Here is a 22,751-nt window from a genome sequence, read left to right on the forward strand (position 1 = left end):
ATATTTCAACCAATTTATCCTAAAAAAAGTTGTAGGAGTCATTGCTTCAGCAATAATTCATATTTTTTTGCATATATATTTTTTATTTTTAAAAATTAAAATTATATCTTTTGATTTAGATAAATTTTAGTTGGAAGAAATAATTATTTTCACCTCTCATTCAAAGTTCTTATAGTCCTCTCAACGTGAAGTGATAGAAAGTCATCATCTAACATGAAGCTTCGAATTTTAAACATCTTGGCAGCAGTTGTTGTCGAGACATCCAAAGAGAATAGAGCCCAAAATATGGGATGGAGGAAGCAAGAAATAATAATAATAGAAAAAAAAAGATAGAGAAGTCTAAATTCTGTAACTATGTGGGGTGCCTCTATGGACATCCGATAACTGTCCATCGTGGTAAACCATTATAAAAGGGAGGCGGGAGGAGAAGGGGAGGATTTTGATTGGATGCGATCGGCAGGCCGCACACCCATTTCAACTCCTCTCCCCTAGATTCTCAGCATATCCGCTTCGAGAAAAGCAAGACGGTAATCGTCTCCCCAATCCGCCAAAACGGGACCACCGGGTATTTTTCACCAGTTCTGCCCTTTCTTCGTTCCCATCGGTACCTGGTTTTGGCTGCCCGGATTTTGACGTGGGAGCCGTGGTGGTATTGGATCCTGGCGCTGCCGGATTTGTCCTCTACCCGCGGGCGGCGCACCGGGTTCAGGGTCAAACCACGCGCGGCACACGACGGCGATTGGCGACTTGGCGAGTAAGCACATCACGCGGGGGGGCAAGGAGGTAAATTCCATTCACAGGCGTGATGGTGTGGGTTTTGCGGGCGGAAGGCAGTAAATCTACCAGTGGGAGCGCTGACGGCAGGGCCCCCGGTTTTTGGCCGCCTGCGCCCACCGATCTAGTCCCTTGGACTTGGTCATGATGATGCTCCCCGGCTACCGGTACGGAGCGCGGTTGCATTTCCGGTACGGAGCGCAGCCTCAACTCATTTATTATTCATCTACGACGTCCCGGGGCTATGAACAACGGCACGGAAGTATGTGTGGTTGTCCTTTTTTTTTTTTTTGGTAAAATGTATGGTTGTCCTTCACCGGTATGTAAGTACCTATATTATTTTTTAATAATAATCAGGGTTAATTAATCCCATAACTAACGATGATTTGGGACCGATGCCGATCGGGAGAAGGCATCATCGCTGTCAAAAAATAAATAGGCAGGGTCAGAGAAGGGCAAAGGAAGCGAGAGCCTCTGCTGAGCCGCCTCCCTGCTTTCCTCTACTCGTGGTCGAACGAGGGTTTTGTGGGTGTCTCTCTACCATCCATCCGCCTGATCGGAGCGCGAAGCGGAATCGAGAAAGCACAAGATGCATTCGACTCACCTGCTCCTCGAAGAGCCCATCAGGATGGCTTCCATCCTGGAGCCATCCAAACCCGTATGTTCTATTAGCCCCGCCTCCTACACCTCCTCCGCCTCCTCCTTTTCCTCGACTATGATTCCCTTGTGTGTGTGTAATTTTTTCCTAAAAAAACCGGAAGAATTTGACCTTTCCACATGGATGTGGGTCTGGAGACAGCACATCGAGTTCCGGGAAAAAAATGTCCTAGGATATTCACTTCTAAAAACGGAGGATTTTGTTTTAAAGATATGATACATCCTTGTTTGTTGGGGTGGTTCTATTTCGATGCCCAGTTTACAAAGGTAGAAAAGTGAGGCAAAATCTCGGGTGAAAGATCTAAGAAGGATCGATGATGCTGATTGGATCGTATGCTATTTCACTCGCTAAGCTTTGAATTTTCTGTTTCTGCAGAGCTTTTTCCCTGCGATGACCAAGATCGTGGGGACGCTCGGCCCCAAGTCCCGAACCGTCGAGGTGATCTCTGCCTGCCTCAAGGCTGGGATGTCCGGTAACTTCCTCTTGGATTTTATATATCCTTCCCATCTTTCTGATGATTTAAAGCTTCTCTATCTCTTTTACAATTGTTTCTTATATAAAAAAAAAACTTCTTGTGGCAGTGGCTCGCTTTGACTTTTCATGGGGGGACGTTGATTATCACCAGGAGACTCTGGAAAATCTCAAGATGGCTGTCAAAAGCACCAAAAAGCTGTGTGCGGTAAGTTTATTATTACCAGCCACCCGACAATCCCATCTGCCGGTTGCAAATTATGTTCTGCGAGATCCCTCTTAGCTGCCGCTGCCCTTTTTGTTTTCTTGAGTGTTCAGTTAGAAATCAATCCTCTGTCCCTTTAAATTCATTTTTCTGCTAGTGGTCTCAGTCAGAGCTTCAACTAAATCCGAGGTTGATGTTAACTTTTGTCTATGGTGTCATGTTCTTTCCATGGATTATATGATTTTAATTGACTGAATTTTGTCTCCTTTTCTAGGTTATGCTAGATACGGTGGGTCCAGAGCTGCAGGTTGTCAATAAAAGTGAACGTGCAATTTCACTTGAGGCGGATGCGTTTGTTGTTTTGACCCCTGACCAGGAGCAAGAAGCCTCCTCTAAGTTGTTGCCAATTAATTTCAGCGGACTATCAAAGGCAAGCAATGGTCATCCTCAAAATATTGCCTCTTCCTATGTTTTACAATGCACCATGGATGTTATAAACATCGTTTGCATTTGCACGAGTCTTGAGCTAATTTACTGTGCTCGTCTGGACAAAATTGTTATATCTCAACCTGATGCCTGTGCCTTTTTGTCCATGCGATTTGTATGAATTCAAGATATGTGCTTGAACCCTTTCTTTTATTTTGCTGGACATGCCACTTACACAATTTAGATAGCTAATTGGAATAAATCTTTGTCGTTGCACAATTTAAGCTTACGAATCCAAGGAGCAATCCTTTGAAGGTCCCATATATGTTGAATTAGTCTAGAAAAAGAGGTAATGGTGGAATGGTGAAGATTTTGATGGAAGGAATTACATTCATCTCTAAGGCATAATTCATTAGTTAAAGAGCTCAAATTATGTGTCAAAAATTCGTTCTATGAGGAAGTTCTCTTTTAAATTTTAGAAAAGTAGAAATGCAAGGGTGAGTATTTTATCTCATGATGCAGATTCTCATGATTAAGACCATATATGGACAACATATTCTTGAAACAATATAATAAATAAAATATGAAAAATGTAAGAAAGTTAGACAAAAAACAACCACTCTAGAAGGGGATGCAAGAGGCACTAGTCTTAAAAAGATTGCAGTTAGCACTCGAAATGAAGTTAAATGTTAGGATAGGAAGGGTGGTTTTCGACGAGTGTAAAAAAGGGATGGTCATTTATGGCATCATAATAAATTTTTCACTATCCTTATCCATGGCAGTTTGTAGTTTAGTTCAGTATCTTCAAAAGTTTATCTTCATTTTTTGTGGTTTTGCGATACATTATTGACATGCAAATATGTGTTCTTACATCCTCATTGTTACTATATGTTTGCACATGCATGTTACTGTTGAAAATTTCTCAAACCTCACCTGCACATTGTAGACATGTTACTCGATATCACATTACCTCATCTGCCTGCCTGCATTTTTTTTAATGAGTTCATATGGCTATGATTTCTTGATTATAAGGTCCAACTTGACCAACAAAATCATTTAGGTTGCTACATTGCCATCAAGTTCAACTTAAAATGTCTGCATTGGCGCTACCATACAATATAACTGTAATTTGTACTTCGACTTCCATTTTTCTCTTTATATTTAATAGTTTTAATCTTTTAATTGCAGGCTGTGAAGCCAGGAGACACAATATTCATCGGCCAATACTTGTTTACTGGAAGTGAAACTACTTCTGTCTGGTTGGAGGTATGAATTTGGTAGACTTAGCTGATCTAATTTCTTAACATAGTGATTAGCTGACCCAAACGCTGCCTCCCTTGGTTCATTGTGCTCATGGACTAACATGGCTTGACAAAATCTCTATCTTCACCCACTAGCTTAGGTGGAATTGATTTGATTTGCTGACTCAGTGCATGAGTTGAAATTATCACCAACTTTATCTATATTGTTTTTGTATTTATTTGCATTCTTAAGAAAGCCTTGGGGCTATATGATGCAGGTAGCTGAATTGAAAGGTGATGATGTTGTTTGTGTGATAAAGAACACTGCTACTCTGGCTGGATCTCTATTCACCTTGCATATCTCGCAAATCCACATTAATTTGCCTACACTTTCTGATGCCGACAAGGATGTAAGTGATATATTTTTTACGTTATATATATGTATATTTTCTTTTAGTGCAACAATATGTTTTGTGGCCTTGTATATCTACTTAAATCCTCATTTCTTGACATGATTCTTTGAACTTTTTTTTGAGCATCTATACACATGATCTTGTTCTTTGGACTGATATCTATGGATTGTTGAAACTTAAAATGCAGTGTCCGTACCAAGATTCACAATCTCAGGATCGGACCCTATACCAACCACCATGCTGATATAGTATTGGTATGTTCGATACGGGTTCGGTTTGACGTATCAAGAATTGGTATGACCTCACATATAAGTTTTGGTTCGGTATCGGTATGGTATGGTAGAGCTAAATCAAGGTGGTATGCCTGATATGGGGCGGTATGCACCGATATGGCAAATCTTGGTCCGTACCTATCTTGTTATTAGGTCTAAACATTTATGATGCTTTCCTAATTATAGCCAGCGAAATGGCTTTGTTGTTGGAAATTGGACCCGGGGGCGATGATCGGCTGAGGAGGAGCTCTGGTGCTGGATCGGCAGGAGGAGGCGGTCCGTCGGCGAGCGGCGTCCTCCGGTAGACCTGCAACAAGCCGGTGGCCGGAAACCCCGGCGCCGGCCCTCCGATGCTTAAGTTAGAGGAGGAGATATAAGTAGGAGCAATATGTCCAGAGTTTCAGCGTCCAGCCCCCTTCAAGGTAGAGGGGTTCTCCTTTTATAGGGGGTGCTGGGTTACCTGTGATGCGACGGGACCAGGTTGCCGTATGACTGAGCACATCGCATGAATTGGTACACGATCATGTGAATTAATGCCTTGCCGTAGAGGACGAGGTCGGAATCAGGGAGTTGTCACGGCTGACTGAACGCAGCCGAGCTGATTTGCCGTGGAGGACTGGAGATCCGCAGACAGCAGGAGCCATGCACATTAATTGTTGAGTAAGCCGGGGGTCTGCAGAGTCCATGCGCATTAATTGTTGAGTAAGCCGGGGGTATGCAGAGACCATGTGCATTAATTGTTGAGTAAGCCGCTCAAGGCGTGGTCCCAAATCGGGCCGTAGGAGGATGTGACCGCAGCGGGCAGTCGGTGAGGTCCGACTTCCGGGATCGGATGCCTTCCGAGATCGGGCGTTTTCTAGGTCGGACGTTCCGAGGTTGAGAGCTTTGGAGTTGGGCGCCTGGTAGGGCGTCAGGCCGGTCGTCCGAGGTCGGGCGCTTGGTTGGGTGTTTGAGGTCGGGCGCCAGGTTGGTCGTCCGAGGTCGGGTGCTTCCAATCACGTGTTTTGGGGAGACTTGTATTTCCCTCACAACAGGCTTAATGCTTAATTTTATATACCATATATAATTCAAATATATGTATTATTAGTAACAATGGAAAACATTGATCATGAAGACCATCCTATAGGAAGAAGGGTGGCTTTGATTTTCCAACTTCAAAAAAGGAGGAAGTGAAAGTGAGCCCTCCCCTCCCTCCCATGGCCATAATTGGTTGCTCTTTCTCTCTCTCCCTCTTGCATTACGAAACTTTCTTGCTAAAAAGAAAGGCTTTCCATGATTCTGCTTAAAATGCCCCATCTTCCCCCTTGACCTTAACCATCTAACAATGTGACTTTTAGGTTGGCCATGTACTATAGGTTTGATCTGTGCCCTAAGGAATATAAATCAACAAATAGAAAAGAGGAACCTTAGATCTTTCATAGTTCTTGTAGATATATAATTTAAATGGGTAAAACATTTTGGTAACTTTTGTCTAAATTCGACAATGAGGGTCCTATATCGATGATTTGAGCTAGGGGGTGTGATCTATTATCTCTAAATTGCTTCTGGAGACTCCTAGTCCATGCATCAAGTGGTCAAAAAATGGACAATTTAAATAACATGAATGTTATACATGGTTTTTTTCACCATTTGATGCATAGGTTAGGGGTTTTCAAATCATAAAACTTTTTGTATTCAAGCATTTTAGAGGTAGTAGATCATATATAATAACTTGGATTATCGATGTGGATCTAATCTAGACCCAACTGGATTTGAGTGGAGATCTATTTGAGTGTAGCCATATCTATCTCTCTGCATGTGTATATGTCTGGGACTAGTGGAACCCTTGCTTGGTTAATGTTAATTAGTATAACAGTATGTTGTAGTTCTGTTAGTCACAATTGACCTTCTATATTTCATGGCAACCCCTCTTAGTTGGCTTACCTAGGTATATAATGCCAAATTAGTGGGTTCAATGTAAAGTTTGTCCTTTCTTACAGACTCCTGGAACCTTGATGGTTGATACCATGGTCTTTCTTACAGTCTTTTCGAACCTTGATGGTTGATACCATGGTCTGCTGTGCCGGTACCGGGTACTGAACCGGTTGTCCAGCGGCATGGGTTGGTTCGAGTCTATGCTGTGCCATGCCGGGCCTCTACTGACACAGTAGAGGAGGCGGAGGAGAGGGCGAACGAGAGAGAGGAAGAGAGAGAAGGGGGAGAGAGGGAGGGAGGCCGGCGCTCGGGCAGGAGGCCGCGGCCGCGTTTTCGATTCCGTTCGAAATAGGAGTCCGATCGCTAAAAAAATTTACGATTTTTAAGTGAAGTCGGTAAATTGTTTGCCGATGTCATTTGCTGATTTCACTTAAAAATCGTAAAAGTTTTTAGCAGCTGGACCCCTGTTTCAATTGAAACAGAGAACCCGGCCACGACCTTCGTCTCCTGCCCAGGCGTCGGCCTCCGACGGCCTCCCTCTCTTTCCCTCTCTCTCTCTCTCTCCCGCATGCTCTCTTTTTGCTCTTTCGTTCTCCTTCTCCCCCTCGGGCAACGGATTTCGTTTTCGTTACTAGAACTGTCCCGGTCCGCCGCTGGGGCAGCTCAGTACGACTCGAACCGTCCGGTTCGGGACGGTTCCGCCGACCTTGATTCATACCGTGTTTATGAATGTTGAATCTATAGAGACGACACAAGGATTGTTGGTTGTTCAAGGACTCTCAGTCATCTTGTCAATCGCTCTTCTTATTCTCTTAGATAAAGCTATATGTCAATCATTTTGAGTCAAAATTGACCGCCTCTATTTTCATGGCAATCCCTCTTAGTTGGCTTATCTAGGTATGTAATGCCAAATTGGAGCATTAAATGTAATGCTTGTAGCCTTGGACACAGTCTCCTCAAACCTCGATGGTTCATATGTTGTCTATAAATGCTGAACTCATAGAGATGACATACGGGTTGTTGGTTTGGTTGCTGGTTGGTCGATGGCCTTTCAGTCATCTTGTCAATCGCTCTTCTAATAGTTTAAGCTATATAAAGAACTTTTTTGAGGCAAAATTGACTTGTATTGGAGCATACTCCATTCATTGACATTACTCCGCATGTTTATGTATATTGTTGTTTTGGTTTATTGCCAAGGGTTTTCTTGAATGTTCTTTTTTTTTTTTGACTTTTTAATGCTTAATTGACTTTATCTTTTGCAAAATATCATATCACTATATCCTATAGTATTTGTCATCCTAAGCCAAGCATGCTATCTGAACTCTGCTAAACAAAGAGAATGGTACCAATAAGTAAGTTAGGTTCATTTTTCTGCAATTGCTAATCTTTGCTTATGTATGTATGTATGTTTGCATGCACACACACATGCATATATGTATATAATATGATCATACTTAACTGTCAGATAAATCTTAATATTTTCTTAATTATTTTTTAAATTTTCAAAAGCGTTTAATTGATTTGATGTGTTATTAATAATTTCAGGTTATTAGTACATGGGGTGTTCGAAACAAAATTGACTTCCTCTCATTATCTTATACGAGACATGCAGAAGATGTTCGACATGTAAGGACATCTTGTATTGGTTTCTTTTTGTCTTTTCCTCTGATTGAAGTGATGTAGTTGTCTTTTTATTGCAATTTGTGTTTGCTCTATAGTTGGTGCTCAGATTTTGGTTTGCTTCCTTTTCCAATATTTTATTCAATAATGGGGAGTGTGTTGTTCGGGTGCAGGCACGAGTGTTCCTCTCAAAGTTAGGTGATCTTAATCAAACCCAGATATATGCTAAAATTGAAAACATAGAGGTGGGTTGCAAGATATTTTTCTGAACTAGTCTTTCTTTCTCTTTTCTCTCTTTATTTTTCTTTTTTTTTTCATTTCAATTAAGTAATGTTCTGTTACTCATTTTCTTGCAGGGCCTAACCCACTTTGATGAGATTCTACAAGAAGCAGATGGCATTATTCTTTCACGGGGCAATCTGGGAATAGATCTCCCACCTGAGAAGGTTGATGATCCCAACTTAGCTTCGATAAGATGTGATACATGCATTATTATTTGTTCTTTTTGATGCAAATAAATATAATGATAAGGAATTTGTGTAAAGAATGCATTTTTTTAAGCAAGCTCAGTCATTCGAATCTTGGTGACACCTTTATTTATTTGACAACAAATTAGGCTAAATGGAATTACTTGAATGAATTTCATGTAACTGGGTTTTTGTTGATAATAGCTAATATCCTGCTCTTCTTTGTTACGCTTTTAAATTGTAAGGATACCGCTGCAAACAAATATAAGTGTTGCAGTGCATGCATAACAAGTTTTCGCAACTTGTTTGACGCATTTGTGGTTTTCTATATATTCCCAAGGACAGTAGTGGCATAACAAACAATCATCATCCCATATGCTTATAGTGTTCCAAGTGGATCATGCTTGACATGGCACATGGGAATTCCTGTCCTGAGAAGTTCTATTTTGTTGCATGACATTCCATGGTTTGTATTTTTATTCCCTGAATCCTCTCACGAATATGATGAGTTGTTTTCTTTGCATGTGAAAACAATTCTTTGGCATACTGGTTGTGAATAAACCTGAGTTAGATGATATGAGAGTGGAGAAATCGGTTTCCTCCCTTGGCATAATATCCGGATCTTGACAGTTCATCAATGTATATAATCAAACTAAACTTTTCATTTTCCTTTGTAGTATGCTGCTATTAGTTCCAAGTCAGATATATTTCTTCTCTTGCTACTTTAGCATATAAAATATGGCCTTGGGAGAACCTTTAATGAAAGTTGCTCGAGAATATGAACACAGGTGAGACCATGGAAAAAGAAAAGCTGAGTTTTGAATTAGACAAAGGTTACTCATTGTGGTTACTCATTGAGGAAATTTTAGAAAGCTCATTGAAAGAAATATTTGTAGATTGTAGGACAGACCACTCTAATCAAGAACAACCACGTAGTCAGGATTTGATGTGACCTGGAATGGGGTGAATTATTTTTGTTCAGCGGGTATTGGAGATAAATTGAGTAAGAATTTCTTATAAAAGCAATAAAGAAACAGAAAAGGAAAAAAAAGAAATTCAAGAGAATTTTATAGAATCCCAATAGACTTCTGAACAATATATGAAATTTCTTAAATCATTTTTTTGCAATTCGTGGGGTAAGAAAACTTTTCTTAAAAATTTTGGAAGACTGATATTTTTCGGATTTTGCAAACTATTTTACTATGGTCATTCCTGATTCTTGTTTTGTTGTATGTTGCCAATTCTCTTTGCTTCGCTACCGCAGAACGTCAACTTTTTAACCGTTAAAAATATCTAAACCTTATAATCTGATCGTCATGTATTGTTTGCAGGTGTTTTTATTTCAAAAAGCTGCTGTCTACAAATGTAACATGGCTGGTAAGCCTGCTGTGGTTACTCGTGTGGTGGACAGTATGACTGACAACCTGAGACCAACCCGTGCAGAAGCAACTGATGTGGCTAATGCAGTACTTGATGGTGAATTATGTTCTATACGATTTTGATTTCTGTGTTATTTAATTTTGTTATTCCAGAATATAAATTCATTTCTTAATTGTATCATGAAGAACTTGCAATTTTCATTCTCAGTCTTGATTTGTTTCAGGAAGTGATGCAATTCTTTTAGGTGCTGAAACTCTTCGAGGATTATATCCTGTTGAGACTATTTCAATTGTGGGTAAAATTTGTTCAGAGGTCAGTCTTTGCTAATGCTCACTAGTGTTAGATCTTTGTTGAGGTGTATGTCTTTATGCTTAGCTTGTGAGGAAGGTTTTGTAAATTTTTTTGTTGTGATGGAAATTGATAGGGGCTAGATGCAAAAGGATTTGTCATGCCAATTGAATAATTGCACCAAGGTTTTTCTGCAGTAACTATCTTACATGTAGAGCTGTACCTGATCTCCTTTCTTTGCATAAAGTCTGGTTCTACTTATAAACTTGGGGCAAAGTGGTTTTTCTTTTTTAACATCAGATTTTTGTGGCTTTTTCTGTTGTGATGCTTTTTATAGGGATTCTTAATTCTGGAAGATCTTGAATTTAGGTTTGCATTTCACTTGCTAAGTGACCTGATCAACTTTCTGGTGTCTATTTCAGAAAAACAATGATTATGCCATGGTTAGATAAAGTTTAGACACACATACATACATAGATACATATGTATACATGTATCTATGCATATATGCATGCTTTAGCCTGACTAAGAAAGGGTTATGGTTGCCTTTGTATTGGTCCTTAAGTTCTTTACAACGGCTATAAATTCTTGTTCTAGCTTTTGTGGCGGGCTTCCAGTAACATAATGAATTAATGATAAATGAGAGTCCATTGAAGGTTCAGTAGCTTATTCAATAGGGTCATAAAAAAATGAGGAACGTGTTGGGTGGAATAGAGATAGAAAGAAGCTTTATATGGCTATGATAAGGCAGGTTGGGATGTTTCAGCCAAGTTACGGATATCATGAATGGAGGATTAAATTGCTGTAAGAAGTTGGCAGAAAAGTAGCCTCTTCTTTTATGAAATTATATATTTATTTGTTTTATATCATATTTTCTGAAATGTTTTCAATAAAGCGGGACATGCTCCCTAATGGTTGTGATTGTTAGGGCCACGCTCATATCCTCTCCCTGATTCTGCTTTTTTTTTTATTGCGTTTTTGTTCATGGTAAAATCTGCTTTGCAGGCTGAGAAGGTTTTCAACCAGGATTTGTACTTCAAGAAGACCGTGAAATATGTTGGTGAACCAATGACCCACCTGGAGTCTATTGCTTCATCTGCCGTATGTTCCCCCTTAATGAACCTTAGCTCGCTACCATTTAACGCAGCGTATTTTTCTTCTAATTTACATTTAGTTTAGAAATTAGAGACAATAAGAATGATTTTTTATTGGAAATGTTGTTTAATAAGTTCACTATCATGATCTTGTCTAGGTACGTGCTGCTATCAAGGTTAAGGCTTCTGTTATCATTTGCTTTACTTCATCAGGAAGAGCTGCAAGGTGCTGTTGTGATACAAACTACATATTGGTCTGCCATTTGTTAATTCAATGGTGCATGTTGATTTTTTTCCTTCCACATACATTCATGAGGAATTCTAATATCTTGCATATTATGCACAGATTAATTGCAAAGTATAGGCCTACTATGCCTGTCTTATCAGTTGTTATCCCGCGGCTCAAAACAAACCAACTTCGATGGAGTTTCACTGGGGCTTTTGAGGTAAGTGGGTTTTCTTCAATTCTTTAATATTTATTCTAGATCATGCAAATGAGTTGTTGGAGCAGGATGCTGTTTGCTATTCCGTTTCAACCAAGGTCTGACGAACCGGCCCGTACCGGTCGGTTCGAGCCATATCGGATCGGTCCGGCTTGTAATCGGTACGCCGGAGCCGTGGAAACCGGTACGAGTCAAACTCAGCTGGAGCTGGAGAAGATGAAGAGAAGAAGAGAGAGCGGGGAAGAGAGGGAGGAGAGGCCTCTGCCACCCGCGGAGGACCGGCGGAGGCCGAGGGAGGGCGGGGGAGGGCGCGGCAGAGGCGGCCGCCGCTGCCGCCGCCGCATCCCCAGCCCAGCTCTGGCGGGGAAGAGTGTTCCGGTTCGGTACCGGTTTAAACCGGTCCGGTAGGCGATCGGTATGCCTACCGGTACCGGTATGGCGAATCTTATTTTTTACTATTATGGTTTCAGACTTTTTTTTTTTTTGGGGGGGGGGTGGGGGGTGGGGGGATATGAGCTAAACATAGTGGTGTTAAGAAGCTGATGGTGAACCTGTTTTATTCCTTATTTCTTACATCACATTTTAATAGGTTTTTGTTTATTCAAGGCTCTTCGATGCCTTGTATCTGACTACCCAAATTGATGAATGATTATGTTATGGGCAGGCTAGGCAATCACTTATAGTCCGGGGCCTTTTTCCCATGCTCGCGGATCCTCGACATCCGGTAAGTATATATTTTTCCTTTTTATAAGCTTTATTTATTTTACTAGTTTCAGTGCTTTGAAATTAGTACAATTTTCTTGTCAGGTTGCTGGATTCTATGTAAAAAAGTTTCAGGGTATTTATTGTATCACATCATGGTAGTTGATAGCAATTTTAATTCACGTAACTAATACAACAGAAAATAAGATTTTCAACTGCAAGCAAGCAACACTAGCTAAAATGGTTGTTCGACCAAAGGTGTAAGAGGTAGATGGATTATCCAACATCATCGGCGAACTGGTTTGACTATGGGTTATAACAGTTGAAATTTATGGATTTTTTAGAGCTGCAGGCACGTGGGATGCTTGTTTCTGTTCTAGATTAATGTTCACTCGTTCTAAATATTAATTATTCCTGTTACTTTTAGAAAGAAACAGGTCTGCTGATTGATGGCTCTTTTTTCTCTTATATTTAAGCACATTATACGCCTGAGGTTGTGCATATAATTCTCATCAGCTGGAGGTCTGATGTTTTACTTTTTGTGCTTCTGCAGGCTGAGTCTACAAATGCTACCAATGAGTCTGTTCTGAAGGTTGCTCTTGATCACGGCAAGGCCTCTGGTGTGATAAAGTCCCATGATCGAGTTGTCGTCTGCCAGAAAGTCGGGGATGCTTCGGTGGTCAAGATTATCGAGTTAGAGGACTGAACAATAGCAATTCCTGCATGATGGTCCGGTTCAAAGGAGAGCTTGCTGAGATACCTATAATTTATTGAGTGGACACCGAGGCAATTCTTACTCTAGTTAATGCTATTAATACAGCCAACAATATCTGGAGTTGGTTACAATCTTCAAATTGCATGTTGAGTCTCCCTGTCGTGTAGTCTTAGAGAATTGCTATGATGCTTGCTCTTGGAATAATATAGGTTTGGTGCATTGCTGATGGAGTTTTTTGGGCATAGTCACCTCGTGGGAGGGACTTGTGCACTGCATTGCATAGGTGAGCGGGCAGGGTATGTTGTGTGCTACCTATGCCACTGGTTCTGGCTCGTGAAATCAAGTCATTCAACATGCCATCTCATCGACATGGCTTGATTTCCCACCTCAGGGCTTTTGAAATCTTGGTTAGAGGCAGTGTTTTATTTTGAGTCTCCCGAATTCATGTTAAATGGTTTGGGAGGGTTTGGTGATCCAAATCCAAATGGGATCATTAAGATGTTTTTAGATTATTGGTGAAATAATTTGATCTTTGTTGAAAGATTTTCTGGCATCACTCAGTAATTTAATAGGTATTTAATGGAAATCTAAAATCTTTGCTCGCATAGTGCCTAAAATGTTTTTGACATATTTTATAAAAATATATTATTAATTTTATAAATTATTAAATCTGTAAAAAAATATTAATTATTATTATAGAATTAATTTTTTTATTTGTATGTATAGTATATTGTTATTTTAATATTAATATTTATTTGACTATGAAAATAAGTTGAATTGAAGTAATATATTAAATAATTTTATATTATAAATATAAAGAATAATAATATATGTTTGTTGTAATTTAAAAGTATAATTGAACATTAATATATCTATAATATGATTAATAATTGATTATAATATGTTATATATCTTAAATACTATATATGTAATATACTATAGTGTAGCATGGTATGATATAATATAATTTTATAAAAATCATCTAATAGTTTATTAAGTTTGTATTTATATCTAATTAATTAAAGGAATTTGTATACCTCATGAAAAATTAAAATTGTCATGAGTGAGGAGGATGTAAACATTTTCTGATGCTATGATATATAAGATTATTTTAATTTTTTTTTTGATGTGGCATTTGGATTAAACTTCAGAATGATAAGGATAGATTTTTCTTACTAGTGCGTGTAAATATAATTTATCTCTAATTTAATATAATTTATTTTTTATAAAATTGATAAAATATATTAATGATATATTAATAAATTAATTTTTATAGATGGATTGAGAGGTATTTTTGTTTTTAAATTTTAGTCCAAGATCTATGTTTTGAAGTGATTTTAGAAACTCATCTTCAAGAATGAATTTCCCATCATCAAGGTTGGGTGATGATTTGAGAATGAGGGTGATTTGAGATCTTATAAAGGAGCATTATTTTTCAACATATCTCATATTTTCTACCCACATCATCTTAAATTTTGGAGTCATCACCTTATGCTAAACACCCCCAACATGTTTTACCTCATCAGTGACATGCTTTAGCTGAGAAGTTGACCGGTACTAATAGCATATGCAGTGCTTGCATCGGCAAATTGATAGATGCTTTGGTTATGGTGTGCAAAGATGATATGATTTTACTTTATAAATGGTTTTAGATCTATAGTGTTGTCGCTAAATTCTGAACTTGATTGAACCTGATTTGAGGTCGGTAAGAACCGAACTGAGTGAGGTTGGATGAGATTGAGATGAGGAACTGGTCACCTCAAGTCCACTTGTCGAAAAGTTTTTGGTGGAAGATTTTTCGATGTTTAAGTCAGAATAGTAGATTAACATTATGGAATGGAGAAAATTTATTGAGTGGAATTTTCAAATAAACTTAAGGATTTTCGGGCTACCTCTTTATATAGGGTAGAACATTGATTCGTTATCTGATTTGGCGCGCTGTGTTTTAATTGTATGGTAATGGTTGATATTATATTTACAATATAGTAACTGTCTCGTGCGAGCAGCACATAATGATAATTATCCTGACCATGCATTAAATGTGGTGTCGCCATAACTGTTGTTTTTTATTAGCACCATACCTCAATTTTCACAAAAGTTGTTCATCTCGGTTAAGACCGAGCTCAAGATGTCTAATATTTCTCCTATTACATAGGAATATGCGATTTCTCTTACCGATCTCATTAGATGCTTATTTGTTCTCAATATTAGAAGAGGCAAGCCAAAAAAAAAACTCGGGATGTTTCAAAAATGATGCAAGAGTGCGTAATATATATATACAAGTATGCTACCACTTGCCTACCAGATCACCAGGCTAATGCGGCGGTTGCCTGGTTGGAGATTGGTATGGTACACGGGCAAATTGCTGATGTCAATGAGATACATCAGTATGGATCCCAACACCGATCGGAGGAGGGGGAGCTGCCACTGGCACTCCGCGAGTTGTTGTATTTTGACTTTATTGGGTGTATTCGTACACGCATTATATGAAGCACTTGCTTTAAGAAAAAAAAATGGTGATGTCAATCAGGCCTGGCAATTGCTTGGCAATTATATTGGATTGCTAAGCGTTGATTAGCTTTTTTTCCACATTACACATTGACAGAATATATATGTGATGAGCGTAATAGCGGTGGTATTTCAGCTGTTCATTTTGAACCAGGCTAGTCGGTTAGTATTGTCATAGTTGCTACAGTCGTCATATGCAACTACATTATTGATTCATGTAACTTTGTCACATTTTAGGACCTCACTTAAAATAGCTAGCCGAAAGGTATTATCTAGGTTTTTTGATCTTGTATAAGTACCCAAGATCTAGCCATAACCGATATAGGACTAAACACACGCCCGCACGGGTCTTCACATACTCTTTTCATTTAAGCTCTGACGCCTTTGTCAGGCTAAGGGTTCAAATCAATTTAAATCTAAAACACCATGATCGGCCCATGGTCAGTCCTAATGGATCTGTGCTGCAGTGTCCCCTAGTTCACATAGGTTATGGGCCAGATCCTTTCTAATATCATTTGTCACATTCTAGGATCTCACCTAAAATGGCTAGCCGGAAGGTATTATTTGTATATTTTGATTCTATATAAGTATCCAAGATTTATCTAGCACATAACTGATGTGGGACTAAACACACACCTGCACGGATCCTCACTGTTGGGGGAAAAATGGATTGCCCCGAAGCACATGGATGCATCGCTGGCACGTGATGACGGCGCTATGGCAGCAACCCTTAAGGCGCCCGACCTCAAGGCGTCCGACCCCAGCGCGCCCGACCTCAGAGCTCACAGCCTTGCGGCTTTGATCGACCTTAAGTCCGAAGAAAACCCAGTCAAAGAATGAAGCAGACCTCTCCATTCCACCGAGAATCAAGCTCCTCTCCTTCTCTCCCAGGACCTAATCCCGCGTTCTCCGCCTGAGCGACTGTCAACAATTAAATGCACACGATCTCCACAGACCTTCAGCTTACTCAAAATCTCAGGCTATCCGCGGCAACTAGTTGACTCACTCAACTCCATCCAGTCACCCACGGCAACTCATTAATTCATACGATCATGCCCAATCATGACGGTAACTCATTAATTCGCCCAGTCACATCATAGGTAACCCTGCACTCCTCCTATGAAAAGGGAATTTCTTCCTCTTTAAAGAAGACTTTTAGACCTTGCTTGCAATCTCTCTCCCTTTCTCCACAAAAGCTTCCTCTGACTTAAGCATCGGAGGGCCGGCGCCGGAAACCCCGGCCACCGACTTTTTGCAGGTCCCTCGGAGGACGTAGCCCGCCGACGCAACACCCGCCAGAGCTCCTCCTCCTCAGCCAGTGGTCACCCCCGGGTCTAATTTCCAACAACAGTTGGTGCTAGAGGAAGGGCCCGAGTCGTGATCATGAAGCTAAGGAGCAAAGGAGCCTCTAACGCCTCCCGCCACCGCGCACCAAGTCCTGGACGCTCAGTCCAGAACTCACCGCCAAGGCCTCTGGCGGATCCAGTCCCTAAAGTCCAACCAGAGCAGTTCAACACCCTGGTGCAGCAAGTTCAAGCCTTGGCTACCGCAGTCCAAGGCCTGCAACTCGTGGAGGCCCCTCCTATGCCGCCTCCACAGGTTCAGATCCAATCGGTGCTCCCTCCGGATGAACCGGTTCTCCAAGGCCAAAATCCCCATGACTCCTCGAGGGTCAACAACGGAGAACGACACGGCTACCAGGATTCAACCCGGGCGTCTCCTCGGAGAGAACCACTAGGGAGGAACCCGGATAGACGGCCACAGCCCTCAGAGGCCGAGTCAGCTCCAGGCAAACCAACACCGGAGCAGACCACCGTGGCAATCCCCCAGGGTGGGAAACTCGATAGGAAGGTCGAGAAACTCGAGCGGCAGATTGAGGCGCTCCACAACTAGAAGGCAAGGCGCGAGGGTGACTTTGAGTTCTCCACCAAGTCACCCTTCTTCCGCCAGATCGAGGATGAATCGGTCCCACCAAGGTTCAAAATGCCTCAGGTAGAGCCCTACAATGGGACTACCGACCCCCTTGCCCACCTGTGAAGCTACTGGGCCCTCATGGCACTGCAAGGGTCCTCGGAGGCCGTGCTCTGCAAGGCCTTCCCTGCAACACTCTGAGGAACAGCTCGACTTTGGTTCTCTGGACTGAAGCCGAGCACCGTGTCCTCCTTCGAACAGCTCGGCAGGCAGTTTGCCACTAACTTTGCTGCCAGCCGACCCTAGCGGCGAACGTCGGACTCCCTCCTCGATATCAAACAAAAGGAGGGAGAGTCTCTTAAGGACTACATCGACCGTTTCACCACTGCGACCTAGAAGGTTCGCGAGTTCGATCAGTCGATCGCCATGTCCGCACTGAAGACAGGAGCTCGGTCCTACAGGTTTCTCTTCTCCATTGAGAAGAATTTTTCCGCCGACTTCACCGAGATGCTGGCCCGAGCTCGGAAGTATGCGAAGGCCGAGGAGGCCATCGCTTCCAGGCGGGGCGCTGCCGAGCAGGTCTCGAAGAAGCAGAAAAGGAGCTGCGAGGAGCACGGCCGCTCGAGAAGTCAGTCCCCCCGCCGAGAGAAGAATCTACCTCGTCTAAGGAGTCCACCTCGACAGCGGGCACAGCTGTGGAGTGATTGATTATGACCCTATTTGATTTTGATGAGCTCAAAGCATTTGAGTATATCTTATGTTTACTAATGAATTCAATCTAGTGTTTCAGTGAAATTCTTGTAAAATTATGGTTAAGTGTCTCTAGATTTGGTTCAAGACATTTTGGATAAGTTAAGAAGTCAATTTGAACCAAAGTCTGAGACTCGAGTCGACTCCGGGAGATTACGAGTCGACTCCAAGCATATCAGAGGCACTGGCACAGGCTCGAGTCGACTCCTATGCATTACGAGTCGACTCCGACTGAGAACAAACAGACGAACAGAAAGGTACAACTCAAAACCTGTCAGCGAGTCGACTCCTGAAGAGCGCGAGTCGACTCCGATGCTTGCCGAGTCGACTCCAGGCTAGTATGAGTCGACTCCAGGGAGTCACAGACAGAAAGTCAGAGAAGGTATTTTAGACCCTGAGAGCCGAGTCGACTCCTGAGGAACGCGAGTCGACTCCGATGGTTGGCAGGTCGACTCCAAAGGAAGCAAGAGTCGACTCTCAGTGTAATACAAGGCAAAAGTCAGAGAGCAACTTTCGGACACTGAGGGCCGAGTCGACTCCCGCAAAGGCTGAGTCGACTCCGAGACAGCGCGACCCCAAAAAGACAGAAGACAGTATTTTGTCTCTGAGACGCGAGTCGACTCCAAGAAAGTTTGAGTCGACTCCAAGGCAGCGCTACTCCAAAAAGACAGAAGACTGTTTTTCGGATACTGAGAGCCGAGTCGACTCCGGAACAGTTCGAGTCGACTCCAAGACTGCACGAGCCAAAAGACAGAAGATCGGGAGTTCGGGCTCTGAGCGCCGAGTCGACTCCCAGAATTCACGAGTCGACTCGAGTGAGCCAAGTTGAAGAATACATCTATGGATTCCTTGGGATGAGTCGACTCCAAAAGTGCCAGGTCAGCTCCAGACTTTGGGGAGTCGACTCCAGGATAAGTCGAGTCGACTCCCAGTCGAGAAGACCACTTTAATTCAAATCCAGAACAGTTGCCGAGCCGACTCCAGAAAAGCATGAGTCGACTCCTGCTACAGCCGAGTCGACTCCAGATCGCGCGAGTCGACTCCGATCCCAACAGACACATTGTCAGGATGTGCAGAATGTGCAGAACGGCTAGTAAAGTGTGTCTAACGGCTAGTTTCCGATGGAAATGGCTTAAATAGCCACAGAGAACTGTAGCAAAGTAGAGAAGTAACATTCCTTTCAAAGAAAACACAATAACTTCATCTGCCAAAGGGATTTCAGCGGAAAAGAAGGAAGAGAGCCATTAACTCCATTCAACCAACTCTTCCCAGCATTAAAGAAGTCTCCTTCTGCCTTCAAGTCTTCAAGACATTCAAGAGGAGACCCAAAGTTCGAGAAGCCCTCCACTACATCATCATAAACTTATTTGAGGGCTCTTAACTTTTCTATTATTCATATTGCTGAATATCTGCTTATTTAGAAGCTGTATTTTTCTCTTTGTTCTTTCTATCCATTTGGTCCTTACTTGATTCAATCAGGGGATTGAATCAAGGGTGTAAAGGTTTGTTGGTGAGCCTAGGTTGAAACCAACGTGTAAGGGTTCGATTGTGATCCCGGAAAAACAATCGGGTGATTCTAGTCGGTGAGCCTGGGAAAACCGACCGAGTTCATTGTGACCTCGTAAAACAACAAGTTAGGTTGTGAGCTTGTAAAACAACCGGCTGTAATCCTAGGGGTTATAGTGAATTCCCAAGTGAGGCTTGGGGAGTGGACGTAGGAGCAAGGGTTAGCTCCGAACCACTATAAAATCTTTGTGTTTGTGATTGCCTTATCATCTCTTACTTTCATTTCATTCACTGCACATAGCATCTAATTAATTAACTTGCAAAAAGTATTAATTAGTTATCCACAGACATTTTAATTGCAATAATTATTTTAAAACCCAATTCACCCTCCCTCTTGGGTTGTCTATCTGGGCAACAAGTGGTATTAGAGCCTGAACTCTACTACCCAAAGAGTAAAAGATCAAAATGACAACCCCATTTGGATCTTCTCACATTGAGGGCCAGTCCACACATAGACCTCCATTCTTTAATGGATCCGACTACTCATATTGGAAGGCTAGGATGAGAATATTTATCCAAGCCCAAGACTATGAGATGTGGACCACCATACTAAATGGACCATACATCCCATCCATTCATATAGAAGGTGTCACTGTACCCAAGCTGGAAAAGGATTGGGATGACAATGACATAAGGAAGGCACAACTAAATGCCAAAGCCATGAATGTACTTTATTGTTCTTTAGATAGAAATGAATTCAATAGAGTCTCTACTTGCAATTCTGCAAAAGAGATCTGGGATAGACTTGAAGTGACCCACGAGGGCACAAATCAAGTAAAAGAATCCAAAATAAATATATTAGTTCATAAGTATGAATTATTTAAAATGGATTCTAATGAAACAATCACTTGCATGTTCACTAGATTCACTGACATTGTCAATGGTTTAAAAAGCCTTGGCAAAAATTATTCTAACAGTGAGCTTGTCAGGAAGATTCTTCGTTGTCTACCAAGGTCATGGGAAGCCAAAGTGACGGCAATCCAAGAAGCCAAGGACTTGAACAAGCTTCCACTTGAGGAGCTTCTTGGATCCTTAATGACGCACGAGCTCACAATGAAACAACACAGCGAAGAAGAATCCTCTCATAAGAAAAAGGTAATAGCTCTCAAATCTACTTCTTCTAACAAGGATTTATCTTGCAGTAGCAGCAGTGAAGAAGAAGATCATGAGGGAGATGATGATGAGGCTCTTCTCGTACGTAAGTTCAGAAAATTCATCAACCGAAAGAAGTCCTTTCATCAAAGGAGAGGTCCCTCAAGTTCCTATTACAAGGATAAAGGTAAGAAAAGGGAAAATGAGGGAATCGGATGCTACGAATGTAAGAAGCTGGAACACTTCAGAGCGGACTGTCCTTTGCTCAAGAAGGCCAGCAAGCACAAGAAAAAGAAAGTCCTCGTCTCCACCTTATCGGACTCCGATACATCATCTTCATCATCGGAGGAGGAACAAGAAGAAAAGGCCAATCTATGCTTTATGGCAAACAAAAATGAGGTAACATCTGAAACGCATTTAGATTTCACATTTGATGAGTTATATGATGCGTTTAACGAATTAATGGATGAATATAAGACAATAAGCCTTAAAAATAAAGAGCTAAAACTAACCAATCAATCTCACCTCCATAAATACGATAAATTAGTTAAGGATAAGGATTTTATCACTAAAGAAAATTTAGAACTTAAGACAAGCAACCAAATGTTAACTCAAAAAACTCATACCTTAAGTAAAGATAACGAAAAACTAACCAAGAAAATTTCTGAACTTAAAAAGGATAAGCAAACTATTGGAGGTAATTTCACAAAAGACTTAAATGCACTAAAAACAGAAAAACAAAAATTGACACTAGAACTTGAAAAGTACAAGCCTTTTGTAGAAAAATTTACATATAGCTCAGAAAAATTAGAAATGATACTCAATAGTCAACGAGCTGTGTTTAATAGAGCCGGTTTAGGGTATAAACCTAAAAATAAGCAAAAACTCCTTAGTAATTTCTTTGTTAAAGCTGGCGAAAGTAAAACTAAGAAAATAACATGTTTTTGCTGTGGAACATTAGGACATAAAGCAAATGTGTGTGATTATAGAAAAGGAAAAACTAAAAGAAGAATTAAAAGGGTTTGGGTTCCAAAAGGAACCAACATTACTAACCATGAAGGACCCAAGAAAACTTGGGTACCTAAAATTGTATGATTTGCTTGTGTAGGAGTGTCTTGCAGCCAAGGTCGACAAAAATTGTTGGTACTTGGATAGTGGCTGCTCAAGACACATGACGGGTGACAAGGATCAATTCTTTACCCTTGAGCCTAAGAAGGGAGGTGCTGTGACATTTGGAGACAATAACCAAGGTCACATCATTGGTATAGGTAAAGTACAAATTACCCCTTCAACCTTTATTGATAATGTTCGATATGTTGATGGTCTTAAGCATAATCTACTTAGCATTAGTCAATTATGTGATAGAGGTTTTGATGTTTTGTTCAAACCAACCTTATGCATCATAACCAACTCAAATGACAATAGTTTAGTTTTTAAAGGAATAAGACGTGGGAATGTGTATGTAGTAGACCTTGAGGATCTTGCCAAACATAACCCATGTTTAGTTGTTAATGAAACTAAGGATAATGATGCTAGTTGGTTATGGCACCGTAAGTTAGGTCATGCAAGCATGGACACAATATCAAAGCTAGTTAAAAGAGATTCCGTGATAGGTTTGCCAAAACTAAAGTTTGAAAAGAATAAAATATGTGGAGCTTGTCAATATGGCAAACAATCAAGGAACTCCTTTAAATCAATAAGTTGTGTCTCTACCTCTAGACCTCTAGAACTACTACACATGAATCTATTCGGACCAACTAGAACCACAAGTCTAGGTGGAAATAAATATGGTCTAGTTATTGTAGATGATTATTCTAGATACACTTGGGTCATGTTCTTAG

General features: G+C 41.0%; 1 protein-coding gene across 4 annotated transcripts; it reads left to right on the forward strand.

Annotated features, from left to right (window-relative positions):
• The first annotated feature begins 863 nt into the window (after positions 1 to 863).
• Positions 864 to 13,302, forward strand: LOC103697643 (pyruvate kinase 1, cytosolic-like). Of its 4 annotated transcripts, none has more exons than XM_088709870.1 (17): positions 864 to 1,036; positions 1,187 to 1,432; positions 1,808 to 1,904; positions 2,014 to 2,111; positions 2,383 to 2,538; positions 3,723 to 3,800; positions 4,054 to 4,185; positions 7,920 to 8,000; positions 8,168 to 8,239; positions 8,351 to 8,440; positions 9,793 to 9,937; positions 10,065 to 10,153; positions 11,135 to 11,230; positions 11,382 to 11,449; positions 11,570 to 11,669; positions 12,331 to 12,390; positions 12,922 to 13,302. In XM_088709870.1, the coding sequence occupies exons 2-17, from the start codon at positions 1,364 to 1,366 to the stop codon at positions 13,072 to 13,074; spliced, it is 1,584 nt and encodes a 527-aa protein (XP_088565996.1). In that variant the 5' UTR covers positions 864 to 1,036; positions 1,187 to 1,363; the 3' UTR covers positions 13,075 to 13,302. The 4 variants fall into 4 exon arrangements, with proteins under 4 accessions (XP_088565996.1, XP_088565995.1, XP_088565994.1 ...); XM_088709869.1 differs by having other exon boundaries at positions 1,026 to 1,097; XM_088709868.1 differs by having other exon boundaries at positions 1,026 to 1,093.
• The last annotated feature ends 9,449 nt before the right edge of the window (positions 13,303 to 22,751 follow it).

This window comes from Phoenix dactylifera, chromosome 13 (genome assembly GCF_051530095.1).
Source record: "Phoenix dactylifera cultivar Ajwa chromosome 13, Ajwa_hap1_PhDact_Kaust_v1.1, whole genome shotgun sequence".
NCBI lineage: Eukaryota > Viridiplantae > Streptophyta > Magnoliopsida > Arecales > Arecaceae > Phoenix > Phoenix dactylifera.

What these genes read in the sequence shown, in the direction of transcription:
- LOC103697643 (XM_088709867.1), top strand. Translation starts at nt 1,552, where the DNA reads ATGGATGTGGGTCTGGAGACAGCACATCGAGTTCCGGGAAAAAAATGT. An exon ending in TAGATCTCCCACCTGAGAAG is followed by an intron (nt 8,441 to 9,792) that starts GTTGATGATCCC and finishes TATTGTTTGCAG; the next exon opens with GTGTTTTTATTTCAAAAAGC. An exon ending in TGGGTAAAATTTGTTCAGAG is followed by an intron (nt 10,154 to 11,134) that starts GTCAGTCTTTGC and finishes TCTGCTTTGCAG; the next exon opens with GCTGAGAAGGTTTTCAACCA.